This window comes from Pholis gunnellus, assembly GCF_910591455.1.
Source record: "Pholis gunnellus genome assembly, chromosome: 21".
Taxonomy (NCBI): domain Eukaryota; kingdom Metazoa; phylum Chordata; class Actinopteri; order Perciformes; family Pholidae; genus Pholis; species Pholis gunnellus.
Genome location: NC_136548.1, coordinates 17,743,638 through 17,760,181, shown reverse-complemented (window position 1 = coordinate 17,760,181; position 16,544 = coordinate 17,743,638). Strand labels below are relative to the sequence as shown.

Here is a 16,544-nt window from a genome sequence, read left to right as displayed (position 1 = left end):
TAAACAACAATTCATTTAATAATTAATCTTTGTGGTCTCTAGGGGAGGGGTTTGAAAGGTATAAAATGGTCATATTAAAATAATCGACCCAGTCGTTTCCCTCTCACGATACCCACTGTCTAGCTGTCTTCTGACACAAGTCCTTATATCTTCTTTCTCCGTTCCTCAGCAGCTGTCCCATTTATCCACGTATATAACTTACTTTTTATTGATGAAACAACTCGACAGTTCAAATGTACAAGGCTCCCATAGTCCCAGATGGATATAACACACAAGCAATGACACACACACAGGCAAACCTCCCTCTCAGCGTATAATAATAATAATAATAATAATAATAATAATAAAGTCGTAGATGAGATCCTGAATGTTCACGAGCACTAAAAACAGTTTCCTGTGACGCGAGACTTCCGCATGATTTGAAACAGACTACTACCTGGGGAGAGAGAGTACTGGTTGATACCCGAAACAAATACAAATAACATAACAGTGAATATATTTATTATTATAGAAGATAATTAATGTTGAGAATAATAATTACAAAGGCAATTTCTCTAGACTACTATAATCTGGTCCTGCTCATATAGTCAAGAGGAGAGTGGGAAACAGTTACAGGAAGCTCTAAAACACTGTGTTCACTCACACAGTGCAGCACAGTTCATCTCATTCATCCTTTGAAAATGAAAAACAAAAACAAGAAGGTTGAATCTCATTATCAGTGAAAGCTGAGGGGTTCGGTTTTTGGGTGAAGCGGGAAAACTGAGGCGCGACGATCCTCCATTAAAAACGGTCTCATCAGTAATCTGTCTTTTCCACGATGACGAAGAAAAGAGACACGAAAAACAGACGGCACCACCTCGACCACTGTGTTCGTGAAGACCCTCGTCCGCAAGACCTGAACCAGGGGTCGATTCATGTCGAGGAAGGCTTCATGATTTTAATATCCCACGAGTTAACCCCGAGCTGAGGACGTTTATTCACAGTGCACATCCCTCTGGAAGTCATGTCCGATCCACCCGGAGAAGGCTCGCTGGGAAAAAAGCACGGATCTGAAAATGGGACCAACAGCCAGAATAACATAAAAAATACACCAAGGATGCACAGAAACCATGTACCTTTAAATTGCACTGATAGAACCATTGCGCATATTCCAAGTCACACTGAGGAGTCTTGCTTTTCCCCCTCCCTTCCATCACCTCCAGCCAGTCATGGTTACCCTTGTTTGAGGGGTGCTGGAGCTGGTTTGGTTGTGTAACTGGGAGGCCAGGGTTTGTTAGTCTGCAAGAGGAAAAGGGGGGCAGGTTGAGAGCAGCACAGTGATCCTGACATTTCCCTTAATCTCCTCCAGTGTTGTCCCTGTACTATCTGGACTCTCCGTCTTTGTGGGCGCTGTACATAGCCAGATCGCCCGGCCCTCCGTGTCTACGGGGAGGCGTGGACGACCGGCTGGTGATGGACGGAATGAGCGGAGGCGGCGCCCCCATCGCCAGAGCCCCCACCAAGCCCGAAGGGGTCTTTGTCAGGATGCCGTTGGGCACGTGGTGCTGCTGGCCGAGCTGGCCTAGCTGGTTTAGCTGGTTCAGCTGGCCTAGACGGGCGAAGAGGCCCGCGTGGTGGTGCTGGGCAGCGGGAGAGCCTCCGTGGTGGAGCGAGTGGGACAGAAGGCCGGGGTGGAGCTGCTCCAGGTGAGCGGCAGTAGCAGCGTGGGAGGGGCCCGACAGGTGAGCGCCGGGGGGGATGTGTGGGTGCATCCCGAAGTAGCGGGCGCGCTCAAAGTCTTCCCTCAGGATCTGGGCGCGCTGCTCCTCCTCCATGAGCCCTCCTCCCGGGTGTCCGAGGTGATGAGGGCGTTCAAAGTGGTGGGCCATGAGGCCGAACTCCTGGCGGCCAGAGGTAGATGTCTGAGGGTGGTGAGGGTTGGATGCAGCCGCCACAGCCGCGTGCGCCCTCTCCGCCTCCAGGAGGCGCTGATGCTGGAGCAGGCGGGCCAGATGCGGATCGCTTCGCAGGGCTAAGTGGGGGTCTGCCCGAAGTGCCATCGCCTCCCTGCGATGCTGATGTTGCTGCTGAGCCGCCAGCTCCCTCCAGGGGTCCCACGTGAAGCTGTGTGGACCCTGTGATGGTCCTTGTCCTGGACCGTGGTGGAAACGTTCTCCTCCCGGACCCATCATCAAACCTGCACCGCCTGTGCTCCCCAGATAGGCCTCTATAGCCCTGGAGCGGTCCAGCAGGGCGAGATGTTGGTGGGAAGGAGGGTTTGGATTGGGAGGCATGAGGGGAACACCAGGAGTGGGAGTCAGTGATAGAGAAGAAGAGGAAGGGGTACCGGACCGATGGTGGTGAGGATGGCTGTTGGGGCGCTCAAAGCTGTGGTTGGGTGCTGGTGGAGGCAGAGTGATGGGGATGTGCTCCGGCTCCTCTTTCCGCTCCTCTTTGACTTTCACCGGCGGGAGAAGCAGCGGAGGCTTGGAGACGGGCGTCGGGGTCCGGTCAGACTTCTTGGCCTGAGACAAAGACGTGACGGAGGCAGAAGCCGCGGAGGAAGAAGGGAGGTTCCCGTCTCTTTGGGAGTGCGAGGGTTCGTTGTTGTTGTTGTGGTGGCCGTGTGCCGTCGGGGCCATCGGACGCGGGTAAAGCTCCATAGGAGACGGGGCCGAGCGGTTGGTGGGCGGCGGGGTGGTGAGCACAGAGGACGAGGAAGACCGCGGTCTGTCCCTGTCTGCTACTAAAGATGCAGGAGGTCCACGCGACACCGTTTGCTGCGGCCTCTTGTCTCCATCTCTGTCTCTGTCTCTGTCTCTGTCTCGCTCGCGCTCTCTGTCTCTGTCTCTGCTTGAGCTGCGCCTCAGGTCCTCGATCGGCCCGGCGCTGCCCCCCAGGGTGCTGCTGTGGCCGTTAATGTGGGAGACCGGGGTGCTACTGCGGGGCTTGAAGGGAGGGGCGACTGGAGACATTCTCACAGGTTGTCGGCCATACAGCATATTGTCTCTGCAAAACATAAAAGGTGCACAAACAGTTACAGAATTGAAATCCTCCATACGCATGAAATACGTGAGATGCCCTGAAAGCTTTCATTGCATTGGGTTCTTTAATTAATGACCTCCGGTTCTGCAGAGTGAAGCTGATGCATCATGTCTTAAAGCTGCATTCTCTCTAATGTCCATCAGGGGGCGACTCCTCTGGTTGTATAGAAGTCTATGAGAAAATGACTCTTGGTCCATTTATAGTAGCAATAGACCATAAAGCAGGGGATGCTTTAGGGCGGGGCTTACTGTGAGCGGTATACAGCGTCTCTAAGTCACTCCTCCGCATTTCAAATATGGTAACTTCCGTTCACCAGTTGCAAAAAGTAAAAATGACGACGGCCATAATTAAAGATGGCGTCCGAGCGAGCCTGTCTTCACCTCTGTTTGTGGACCTAAAGTTTGATGCAGTGCCTTTCGTGAGAACCTGGTCTCTCCTCTTCTTGGATACCAGAAAGGCAACTAGAAAAAGCCGAGCCCTGCGCGTCGCGCACGCTGCTTACCACCGCACGTCAAGAACAAAGACCAAGCTCTCCCTTTAAATATGAAGCCAGTGTTGTAATCATGTCATACCTGTCCTTTTCGTCCTTGATGTGGGGGCTGTCTCTCCTCTCCGTGTCCTTCGGTCGGTCCCTCTCGTCCCGCTTGTCCGGCCCTTTAGCCCAGCTGGGCCCGGGAGCGAACCCAGACGGCCCGCCCTGCAGACGGTTCCACGGGTCGTGATGGTTGGGGGTGGACAGGCCGCCGACCACGTTAGCTGGTGAATCTTTAGGGCCAAACACAGATCCTGCTGAGGAAGAGAGACGTGTTCTTTGTTAGAGAAAGAAACTAAAAAAGTCAGTGTAGAAGTAAAACTTTAAAATGGAATATTTTGCAACAGGCTTTGTTGATAGCATCTATTATTGTCCTAGTGAGCAGGATTATTGTTTTAAGAGGTCTAACTGAACAACTTCTGTTTCAACAGGAAATGTTTTTCAAAACAAGTTGGTCCTTTCTAAATGATCAAGAGAACTGTATTTTGGTCTGCAATCAATAATAATAATGTAGACAATAAGGCTTTTAAAGAAAGGCACTCACTCAAATTCCACAGTTAAAAAAACAACAATAAAACTATTATACAAACCTTTGATTGACAATGTTTTGCATTGGGTTGTTTAATTAAATGATCTAAGTTCAGTCGAACACAACAAAACAAAACATCTTTTCCAATTTGCTAGAAATGTTGAATCCACTGTTGAACTTTTAGCCCAGAGCAGCTGAACAACTAACTTCAGGTACCAAAGGTTTCTTGTTATTAAGTAACAGTTGTTTATTGTATATGGCATAGAGTTCGGTGAGATTCTCGTTTGGCTGTTTGTGTTTGAAGACAATATACACCAGATACATTTAAAACACATTTTTAGAGAAAAACAAACAGAAATGCAGCCAGAAAAACTGTAATGTTTTCATTATCGGGACAGAAACCTCAAGAATATACCGTATATAGTCCGACGTGGCTTAAAGATGTCATGGAGAAGTATTTTTTGAAATGTCAAATTATTAATTTTGTTACAAAGTGGCAACTGTTGACATCATTCCTCAATAACAGACAGAGGCTTCCATGATGAAGGGCTGAACCTCAAATGGGATCCAAGCAATTCACTTATTCATTCACTTATTTGTTGTATTTTTGAGCATCTGCTAGCTCTACGTTTTGGAGGCTCTTTATCATCTTATCTGATCATTTCACAACACCAGTGTTTTCACAAACAACATGGTCATCTGGAAGGTGTGAAAATGGTGGTTTGTTTCCTGTGTGTGTTTAATGACAACAGCTTCTTTATCAGGAGTCACAGGTCGAGTTACTTCCTGTCACGCAGGCGCAGAACTTACACACTTAGTTGCCCGTTGGCTTTAGTCTTTACGGTGTGTTCAAGTGCAACTTTTTTTTATAGTTTCAATAGTTCTTTGATGTTAGTTTGTGTGCGTCTGGACCTTTAGTTTGTGCCCCCCCACTCATCTTACCTGACCCTCATAATTCATTGTGTCGGTGTGTCGTATGAGTGACGGTTTTGTAATATGTTGTTACAGGGTAGGACAATTGTTCGTAATGCCCTGTGACCACTGCAAATCTTTATTTAATAAAAGAAGAAAGAAATATGTTTGGACCAAGCTTTCATAAAAGAATTACAATACCCAGGACTAGATTAAAGCTGCACTTGTAGTAGCAAAGACAGGAAGACTCCCAACACGTATTTATGATTATAGACATATCAGAACCAAGAAGTCCACCGTAGTCGTTTTACAGTTAGAAAAAGACTTCATAGTTCTGTTCAAGGCTCCTCATATCTTACAGTTAGCCGATGCACCACTGCACCGTTACAGGAAACACTCACTTATTCTTGTTCACTGTGAATTATAAAGATAACAAGCTACAAATCATAAGTCTCTATAATAACAGGCGAGCATGAAACTTTAGTTACGTTTCTTTGCAGGCAGCCCCCCCCCCCGCTGCACAGTTCCTGTTTTCTATACTGCAGTTAGCTTTACAACCCAAACCACATAACAGATTATCTTCTGCATGTAAATATACAGTACAAGTAGCTACGATGTGGATCAATCCATTCCCTTCACCAGCACTTCAAAATAACCCCAATTGTCCTTATTTGACCTCTTTACACATTTTAATTTAAGAGGTTTACATTATGCCATTAACGGATGATCTTAATTTGCAAATTACTATATCAATTGTAAGAGTTGTACAACAAAGATCCCAAAATAAATATGCATTAAGTAGCAGAGCTCATGTGCATTAAAAGATTACATCCATGGAGTAAAACAGCACGGCTCTCTGTGCTCAGGCTGCGTTTTGATCCGACTTGATTGGAGATGTTGATGCAGCAAAAAGGTGCGACTCGACAAGCTCATCATCCTCGTTCATTAGAGTACGGAGAGCTCCTCCAATCACGGTAAATGTGCCAATTTATGTGTTTTACGTTACATGCACCCACTCAGACGGCTGTGTTGACGATTATTTAATTTAAAAACATTAAATATTGCACTGCGGTGGCGAGAGGACTAATCGTTTTCCGCCCACACACACAAAGTTTTCACACACTCAAAATATCACAGTGACGAGTTGTAATTGCAAACCTTAAATACCCTTTAACTCGAGATGACCTCAAGCGTGTCGGTTTACTGGTTTCTGTAATTGTTCCTCCTGTGCGACGGTACTTTAAGGTACAGCCGAGGTAAACATGAGGCTTCAGCAGCCAAACACAGAACAGTCTCTTCTGAGGTTAGTCAGGTTCTAGTACCTAATTCCCCCTTTGTGTTTCCCCAGCCAGCATTTCCTTTGTGAGGAGAAGAGATACTTCCTGGTGGGATCACTTAACTTAAATCATTACCACAAATAACGTTGCCTTAAGCTCCAAAACACACCTCCCCCCCAGGGGCGCAGGGACGCCAACGCTGGGGCGGCTAAACTTTTTACCGTAGTGCAATATCATCCGGCAAGGCGCTGCAGTGGCCAATCAATTACCTGCAAAGTGGAAACCTTATTTCTAACGATTACCTCGGGATCGTCACAATGAAAGAAAAGTAATTCCTGCTGATGAAGTCTCATTAAACCTTTGTGTTGCCTTCAAACTCACGGATCTTTGACTCAAACTGGACTCACTGGAAGCTGAAGCTACACGTAACCACTTCCTCTCTCAACGTACATACGATATAATAACGACACACTTTCTATTGATTAATCTATCGACTATTTACCGATTCATCGAAACAATTCATTTTCCTCAAACGAAATCCAGTTAACCATTTCCTTTAAGTTCAATTTGTTTTGACAAAGTGTGGCTATTTCATTGTATGAAGCCGCACAAAATGTGTTACCCTTGGAATCTTAAATAAAGATATTATCATAGAGTATCAGAATATGCTCCCGATATTCTCTCAGTACACGGTCCTGTTTGCAATCAAAATCAAAAGCATTTTTAGACGAGGCGGCATAAATCGGTCCGTTGCTCACACGCTCAGAAGACCCCGGCAAAGTCTGCAGACTTATAAAATATGAGGATTGTATGAAGAAACTTATCCTTTAAGTGTTTCAAGAGTAGAGAAGCCGTATTACTGACCCAGTGTTGGGCTGCCAAGTCCTCCAAAGGCACCAGAACCAAGAGCTCCCAGAGGGGTGAAGGGGGGGGATCGTCCATATGGATCTAAAAACACAAACAGGCAAAACAGAAATACTGTTACTACAACCGTTCATTTCTACACAGGCTTTAAGACGTGCTGAAACTTCTGAAATGTCTCCAGTCAGATGGAAGAACATGGACGCAGCAGGTTTAGGAAACTCTTGTTTCCATTCATCTGTAAAAGGTCAAAGTAAAATGTGGAGCTGGTGAATGGAAGTGACAGGCGTTTGGCTGTGGTGTACAAGTGGCATACAGATGTGGCGTACAGATGTGCCCTTTGAAGCTGCTCTTACCCAAGTGTGCAGTTGGTGGGAGGAAAGAGGAGTGGGGCGTCGATGGAGAGATGAAAGGAGCGGAGGACGGATTGACTGGCCCTGAGAGAAAGAAAGAGTGTAAAGAGAAGAAGAAGAAGAATATATATATCGTCACCGTTCATCGAGCTGCTCACACACACACTGTGACTCAACACAGCGATGCTGTGTTGAGCCTCAGAGATGGGAGGACAGAGCGGAACAAAAAGCAAACAATGACAGGTGGAGAGATGGAAATTCTTTCAGAAACATGTCAAACATCACGTTTGCAGACGGGAAATATTAAAGGAAGTTGTCAAAACAACTGAAAAATCCACAGCTGCTCCAAAAAGGACCAGAATGTTTAGACAAGTACCTGCAGCTGAGAACAGACTGGGAGGTCTGGTCAGATCATGAGTGGGAGGCATGGCTCCTCCCATGGGCCCCAGGGGGCCCAGTCCTCCGGCTCCAGGAAGACGGGTCAGCAGGTCACTACGGAAGTCCAACTTTTGAGGATCAGCACGCATCAGCTGAAAGAGACGAGCGTTGAAAGGGTTAACCACACGATCCATTTACTACTTATTCTCTGAATACGGTTCGATTTAAATTTTCTAAACACGTACCTTCACTTTCTTCTGATGGCTCAAAATCATCCAGGCCACATACACATGCATAGCACACCACTTTCCTGGTTTCTGCGCAGCACAAAGATCACAAGAGGTTTACAGTGTTATACCGCTGAACCCTGCATGTACAGCTTTAAAGCCTTTTGCACACAGAGGCAGATGTTCTTCCCGTTTAGCCGCTACGATAAGGTTCAACCACTAGAGTTCAGTATAAGTTTGGGAATATTTTAAACAAAAACATCGTGAAAAAATGCATAAGCGAGGATACAAGAAAATCATGGGGGAAAAGAACCACGCACATTTAAAACAGGGTATTTTCTGGCTTGTGAAACATCTAACTGGGTGTGCAAGTTCAGAGAACAGACCAGTAGCAGTCAGGATTACAAGTGAGATTAGTGCAAAGAGCGAGTGAAGCAGTGAGAAAGTAAAACAGGCTGAAGCTATTGAAGAGCCAAGGGATTCAAAAACATCTGTTTTTGCTTACATTACTGATTTTCAACGATGTCCCAAATGGATCAGTTAGCTACAAGAAAACACAAGTGTTAAAAACACTTTTAATCCACAAATCTCACTCTGTCAGGAATAGTTTTAGCACTCTTCACTGCACTGACTAGGCGCCATGTCGCAGCACATCCTAGCCTAAACGTTGGTCGTCCACGTCTGTACAGATCTATGCAAACAGAAGAAGAGACACCTGAACAGCTTCAGGTTGTGGGTAAAGCATGTAGTCCTTACCCGCGGGTCTTTGGGCTGCAGGTGGTGAGGCACAACACCAAGTCGGGCGGAAATATCCGGACCGGCTCCCTGAGAGACAAGAGGCTGTCACACACACACACTCTCACACAAACACACACACAGTACGACACACGAACCGTAACCTCCTGATCTACACGTCTACGACTGATTATCTGGTCCGTTCCTTTTCACTGTGACGCCAGCATTCGTGCGTCTTTGAGTGTCGACAGGCGTTGCCTGGTCAGCATCGTCGTGGACCTACTGGAGTAACGTTACAGACTCCAACTAGCAAACGAATTCTAGCCGCCTCGGAGCCTTCAAGCAAAGATTTATTGACAATATCCAGGACGGTCTGCGAGGCCAACGCAATGTTAATTTTGAGAAAAATTATTAATTTAGCTTTAAGTCTTAGTTGCTTACTGAAAATTGTAGTTGGTTTAAAAGACATTTTAGCCTTTTTGTTTTGTTCAAGACTCAGTCGGTGGAATTAAATATAATGTTTTAATCATACTATTCTCAGACAGTGTCATGAGGATATTTCTCCTGGCTGTAAAAAAAACAACACCAATGAGAAGTGAGCATACCTTAAACTACGAGTTATACTATAGACCGTAAACGACAGATAATAATAATAATAATAATAATAATAATAATAATAATAATAATAATAGATAATTTACGGTATGAGTCAGAATAAAACGGTACAGCGTATGCACAGCTTAGCTGACCCTTATAGGACCAGAACAGATTCTAGAATCACTAGTAAGGACGAGAGTTTACAAAGGTAGAGTCATTATGAAGCCTCGTGGGACGCCTGCTGTGAGAGGGTCAGCGCTTAATTACCCTCCGGTGAGAATACCCCAACTGCTATCACACACGCTGCATATCATCACCGAATGGTCACACCTTATGGCGAGACTATAATTACAGCAGGTAATGTGAGATTTCCCCGGACGCCTTGCGGGGCCGCTCGGGGTTATCAACATGTACAACATGTTTCTCACCTTTGGCTGAAATGCTCCTTGCAAGGAGCTGAACGGCCCAGAGGGAGGAATCACAGGCTGGATACTCGGCACTGAGGGCGGCGGGTACTGAGGGAAGAACTACCCAGACACACACACACACACACACACACACACACACACACAGCTCAGTGACCACGGAACAGCTGAGCAACTTAATTAAATCCATGTTGATCGTGCACTTTAAATCTACTTAGGTTGAAATGTTTAAGGCCCTAAAACAGCTGAAATGTATTCTCAGCCTCGTTGTTTGTTATTTAATGTCCTAATCTGTAAATTATCATCACTAACATAAATCAGTGAGATTATACAAGGTACTCACAGGGTGTCGGTACAGCCCGTCCATTTTGCCTGGATACTTATCAAACTGAAAGACAAAAAACGGTGAAAGGGTTAAAACGTCTCGTAAACTGAGCACGGTCCACATTCCAGCCACAGTGGAATTTCAAGTACGACACAGATGTTCAGCGTCTCACCAGAGGCGGTGCGGTGGCTGTGGGGTGCAGGAAGGGCGTGAAGTGTTGGTGCGTGTGCGTGTGTTGGTGCTGGTGGTTGTGCTGATGGAACTGGAAGGCCATAGGCGGGATGCTCGGCTGGTTCTGAGACGTCCGGCCCGACGAACCCGGTCCGGAGGAGTTGGATGCCGACTGACTGCCGGGAGTGGAGCGGCCTGTGGCTGCTGCGTTGTTTTCAGCCCCCGGGACGCTGCGTCGGCCGTCGCGCTCTTGTGAATTCAAGAAGTGGGAGTTTAAGTTCTGACGCAGTAATTCTTGGTCTACAGCGGTGGAAAGGAAATAAATAAAGTTAGTTATAGTAAATAAAACTTAAAAAATCATGCAAATTCTTACATGTTGCTACATTATTTAGCCAGTTTTAGTTAATTTGACAGACACGAGAATAACACATTTGTCACATTATCAAGTCTCCAAACAAAATACAGAGCAAGGAATGTTATACATGCAGTGCTGACGTGATCAGACCTCTGTTTATCAATTTACAACTTCCTCAACAACCCAGACGAACACCAGAGGAAGTCTGGGTTTGGGTTATTTTAAGTCACATATTAGTCATTGTGTTCCCATGAACAGCTGAACAGTAAAAGCAGAGAAAGAGCAGCATTCCTGTCGACTGTACCTGCTGCAGTTGAGTGGCCGGGAACTTGCTGCAGCAGAGGTGGAGGGGGAGGAAGGCCGGGCGAGGATGCGAACAAGGCCCCAGCGCTGGCTCGGGATGGGGGTCGGAGGGGCCCCGAGGATCCCGAGTTCCTGAGGTAGGGCAGCGACACACTGGTGGAGGGAGTCGGGGGACGCATGGAGGATGAGGAAGACGGAACAGATGAAGCCGATGAGGGAGGTTTGACCGGGGTGTTGCTCCTGAGAAACACAAAAGTATAAATCACAAATCAACGAATTGAGCCAGGAGAGATTGATAGTAAAAAGACAAAACTAAATGTACACACCTGTTGATGTTGTAGATGGAGTGAGATCGTCCCGGCAAAGTGAGGAAGGGTTTGGGTTTGGAGAGCGGCGGGCTGCCGTTGTGGCGGCCGCCGTTGCCGTTGAACGGGCTGGAGCGCGGGACCGTGCCCGAGGGCGTGACCGGGGAAGGCAGGCAGGAGAAGGGGGCAGAAGAGGTAGAAGAAGAAACAGGCTCCGGGAAATGCTGCTCCAGGTTTTTCTCCTGACTTCGCTCCAGACCGGACACTCTCGGGGTCACCATCAACCGCGAGACGCCGCCACATCGGGCCGGGAGAGGCGGGCAGATCTTTCCGATGGATGTGGCCATGTTTGAGGGGGCGGGCTCCACGACTAAAGAGGAGAACATCGGTCAGCTTTATGCCTCTCTTGCACATCACAGCATAGAGTAACACGAGGATGGGTGGGACAATACTGCACATACAGACATCACAAACCCAAAATGTGAAATGTGAATTTCTCGTACCTTTCCTCGTACTGACTGTGAAGACTGGGTCCATGTCATTGTCGGAGGCCTAGATGGGGACACAAAACATAATTTAAACTCAAAAAACACATCGCTCATCTATTTCTTATACAGACTGCATTAAGCGTGACAGTCGGTTACACGACCTAACAAATTAAAACTTAAATAATAAATAAACTTAGCAATTGTCAGAGGAAATTTAGTTTATCTTGTTGTGTTCCTATTTAAAAACACCGTTTTGTTTTACCAAATAACAGCAACAATGTCGCATGTCACACATTCATTACCTGATAAGAAAATAAAGCCTGGAATAGATCAGAGAAGAGGTAAACAGTACACACCTTGTCTCCTGTGTCACTCTCAGTGTCACACTGAAAGAAGACAAACACAGATTTGCATCTATTAGAATATTTCACACAACATAAAGTTTTACAGGAGTTTGCAGAAATGCTGAACATTTATACATAAACTTCATTATAATACTGGAAAATAAACTTACAATGTAGCCAGTCTCCAAAGGGTGTCCCTAGGGAAAAATAAATAAATATAGTACTTTAAATAAGAAAAATGTACATAATTTACAGTGATTAAAATGCTAAAAAGTAAAATAAGTTAATATGATACTATCTTTCCACTGTTGGAAGGGATTTCCCTGCACTGTTTCATGACTAAAAACACCCTCGAGTTACAGGCAGCGTAAACTAGTTTTACTGGCTCATTCGTTCCATGGCTGGATATTCAAGTCAGAAGAGTAAACATTGAGCTCAACATCGAACAAGACGAAGGTGGATCCAGAGACAACATTCAAGCCCTGTAGAGTCACAAGTCCTCGGTTCACCTCTATCTTTCTCCTCTTATTTTTACTCTTGTTCAAACAGCTGCTGGAGTAGCCGTGCGGGGCTCCTTCCTCAGGCTCCGACAGCGGCCCTCCGCCGTTCTCCTCCGGCCCTCTCTTGCCCTTGTTCCTCCTGCCCAGCATATCAGTGCGCTGACAGGGCTTCAGAGAGCAGTCCATCTGATAAGGAGAGAACAAAACAATAAAAAGATATCAGTGTTTACATGCGGAGCAATAAGCATGAATGTGTATGCCTGAGGGCACAGACCATCGGCTGCATGCGGATGAATGTCCTGACGGAGCCCATTTCTGCACAGACTCTACTCTGAGTGACGGCAAAAATAGAAACACCAGAATGATCTGATGAAACACAACAGCCTGCACGACGCTTCAGCTGTTTGTGTGTCGGTGCGCTTTGAGACTTTGTACTTTTGTTGTATTGACCTCATTTTAAAAAAAAAGATGACAAAATAAGAACTTGCAGCCTAAAAAAAAAAAAAAACTACTGTAATGTTTAATCAATACCTCTGACAAAACACTAAAGGACAGAGGAATTAAGAGTACACTGTGGTGTATTTAGGTTCACATCTTTCGGATCATTTGTCACCTCCACTTTTCTACCTCAGGGGGTCAGAAGATTAATCTGAGGAGAGAAAGGAAATGCATCTCTGCTACACAAAATATGTTTCCTTTCTTTTTGCAGTTTTTCTGGTGAAATGGAGGAAAATATTCCCCGTTTAAACCCCCAAAATCATTAAAATTACGTCATTAAAAAAATGTAAAACCAGTCTGTGATGAGAGGTCACAAGTAGGCGATGCTTCGCTTTAAAAAGGGTCAAAAGCTAAAAAGATTGGAAATCAGTGACTCGTGTGAAAAGAAGGTTTGAGTACCGAGTGTTTCTTCATCGAAAGTTGAGGAGAAACATGGAGAGTCACCCATTAATGAAAGGGGATTGTTCGTATGAAGTGAAATGTATTTGACACATAAAACAAGTGAAATCAAATGAAACATCTGTAAACTACCAGAGGATGCTGCAGCATATATTCCACAACTACTCTGTGGAGTTTAAAACTAGAGGAAAGCGTAAAAATGCCAATTATTGTCACAATTCTATTTGGTTGGATCCTTAAAGGTTTGTAAGTTTGTGTTGTTAAAAAAACACAGCAGCTCAAACAGATCGCTGCATCAGGAATGAAGAGTAAATCAAACTGAAGTGTGCAGGTGGCTCAACATGAAGGTCACAGCTCGTCTGGTTTTTAAATGAATTATCTTCTACAGAATAACTGCGGGCGGTCACTGCTGTTAATAAACTCAGACAGGAAGTTAGAAATTCAGAAAAGGAAATTGCAACATTCCATTCATTTGCTGGTATGTTTACTTTTTGTTATTAGCAGTTTTAGATCGTAACCAGCCGACAATCGTGGCACTCACCGGTTGATTTGACTGTAAAATAAAGTTACTCATTAGAATAGTGGAACCGTCTGTGCTGTGCGTGTAAATATGCAGATTTACAACGTAATTATTTGGTTTCCTGTCCTGAAGCAGAGGTTTAACGCCATCAGATCCACCCATAAAACAGATTAAGGGATTATGTTCTCTTCATCAGATTGCCAATTGTGCCACATGCATACTTTGTATGATGTATTAAAGCTCCAAAATTCAGAGTGGCAACCAACAAAATGCTGATTTTAGAATCCACATGAGATACTCTCTTTGTCCTGATTGACAGCCGAGACCTGGTCCAGGTACTTAAAACAACTAAATCTCTGCTTTTGTGTTACACTCGTTTAAATAATGTCTTTGAGATTAGTTATTTCTTTCTTAGTCTGAAAAGCCAATTGGCAGCCCATCGACACCTCTCTGAATTAGGCCATGAATAATTGAGGGGGGCCTCGGGGTTGGCCTTAGTGGATTGCTCTCTCCAAGCAAGAAATAGTGTCAAGAGTTGAGTAGTTCAATCTGAAGCCTTTTCACAGCTTCAGCTGGAGGGAGGAAGGCAATGATTAAAAGTAGTCAATCAATTATAGAAATCAATTAGAGGAGAGGATCGTGCCAAATGATTGGCATGCTTCATTAAAGAGAGATTAGGAACAAATAAATCGGTGCTGTTTTGTGAGTGACAGCTGGGTGTAAACATGTGGAAATGTAGATATTTACCTCCAGTGCCTCCAAACTGACAAAGCTCGCAATAGCGAAGCCATCGATGATGTCTTCCTCGCAGGACACCGACATCTCTCTCTTCCTCCGGCGTGGAGGCCTGTGTCTCCCGAAACCGGGCCGGCATTCTCTCCCACCGGGACCGAGCAGGTTGTTCGTCCCACGGTCCTCCCGATCGGAGCCCGAGGACAGGGATGTGGCCCCCCGCTGCTGCTCGGACAGGTCCACTCTCCTCCTCCTCCGACGGTCCCTGTCGCGCTGTGAACGGGACCGTCGGCTCTGCCGGAATCCAGTGCTCCGGCTCGGGCCCTCCATGTCTCAAACAACACCTTCTCCTTTTTGTAAGCTCCAGTGAGAAACCAAAAAGGCAAATAAAAACACCACCACCACACAGAGGCCCTGTTAAAATGGCGTTAATGGAAACCAGTGGCTATTATTTACCGTCCTTTGACAACAGTCTATCGGCACCAGTAGTGCCTCTCTTTCGGCGGAATTTTAGTGTCATTTCCAATGAATCTGAACGCAAACTGTAGCTCCACGTGGAGGATTTTAAAAAACATCCACGAGACACACACTTAACTTAAATGTCAGGACATAGCGGACTGTATCCAGAAGAAGGCTAACAGTAGCTATAGCTAGCAAGAAATTTAAGTTATACGCATGTAAACAAAAACAAAAAAAAGACAAGCCTTAGTTGTGCTACGGACGAAGCAGGTTAAATCGGCTCTAGATAAATTTCTTCATTGCTCAATACAACTCTTGCGCGTTGAATTTCCTAAATTTTCTGCACACGCTGACACATTTATTAGCAAAAATGATACGGTTAGCTGGTTTAGCTAGTTAGCGAGGCCAATAACCCAGATATCACACGTTAAACACACCAGTGGCCGTGACATTATTGACGTATTTATGTGAAATGTTATTGTTGACAACGAGTGTGATTTACTCCCAAGTCAAACAGGAAGTAAAAATGAGCTGTCTTGTTGAGTTTAAGTAATGCTAATGCTAACGTTAGGTCAGTGTTGATTCCAGCCAATTAGCTTTTAGCTCATTTGGTTAGCATGTTAGCTAACTCGATACGTTACAATATATTCAGCCAGCGGACCTTTAAGAATACAACTATATTCCTATAACGCGTCTGGAAAAAAGCCTGACAGGTCGGAGAGTTTACTGTGAAGCTAACTAATACTCCGCAGCCAAGAGAATATAAAAATGTTTTCTCCTGCCGAAAATGTTGATGGCCGATAGTAATGGTTGAATTCACATCAAAAGAAAGACGTAACGTTAGCTTCTTTGGCTAGCTAGCGTTAGCCGATTCCAGCTGTTAGCCACAAGCAACCTTTCAATTGTTTTTTAAAGGAAGCAGGAAGAAAGGGTTTTTCTTTACACGCAACTCTTCTTTCGTTCCACCTCCATCATAAAGAAGAAGAAAAAAATCAAGGCCCAAATATCAAAGCCTCGGTGTCGATTTCCATAAACGAGGGTGTCGGCCAAGCCCCCGTCGGGCTGGGCAGCTCCTTCATGCAGCAGCCTTCGCTGTGTAATCCAATGTTTAGGATTAAGTTGGGGGGACCTCTCGCCGACGTTTCCGGTCAAAATATTTCTTAATTATCACTGAATCCAGAAAGCACACACACGGATGGAGGCAGAGCTGCTGCCCCGTCACAAGTTTCCACTGAATTGGAAATTTATCGTGAAAATCATCCGAGAGACACAACCCAAGTCAGTCCGAGCAGTGC

At 45.4% G+C, this 16,544-nt stretch overlaps 1 protein-coding gene across 3 annotated transcripts; it reads right to left on the bottom strand.

The window, feature by feature from the left end:
• fbrs (fibrosin) lies at positions 1-16,544 on the bottom strand. Of its 3 annotated transcripts, none has more exons than XM_079182464.1 (18): positions 14,806-16,544; positions 12,651-12,827; positions 12,312-12,338; positions 12,154-12,183; positions 11,813-11,861; positions 11,331-11,679; positions 11,006-11,244; positions 10,348-10,646; positions 10,194-10,238; positions 9,854-9,952; positions 8,850-8,918; positions 8,599-8,637; positions 8,112-8,183; positions 7,865-8,018; positions 7,492-7,572; positions 7,139-7,222; positions 3,597-3,813; positions 1-2,988 (listed from the first exon to the last, which is right to left on the bottom strand). In XM_079182464.1, the coding sequence occupies exons 1-18, from the start codon at positions 15,118-15,120 to the stop codon at positions 1,362-1,364; spliced, it is 3,972 nt and encodes a 1,323-aa protein (XP_079038590.1). In that variant the 5' UTR covers positions 15,121-16,544; the 3' UTR covers positions 1-1,361. The 3 variants fall into 3 exon arrangements, with proteins under 3 accessions (XP_079038590.1, XP_079038591.1, XP_079038592.1); XM_079182465.1 differs by having other exon boundaries at positions 3,597-3,810; XM_079182466.1 differs by lacking the exon at positions 8,599-8,637.

Coding starts and splice junctions, on each gene's coding strand:
- fbrs (XM_079182464.1), bottom strand. CDS start 15,120: ATGGAGGGCCCGAGCCGGAGCACTGGATTCCGGCAGAGCCGACGGTCC. Junction 11,862..12,153: donor AGAGTGACACAGGAGACAAG/GTGTGTACTGTT, acceptor GTCCCCATCTAG/GCCTCCGACAATGACATGGA. Junction 2,989..3,596: donor ATCAAGGACGAAAAGGACAG/GTATGACATGAT, acceptor TATGTTTTGCAG/AGACAATATGCTGTATGGCC.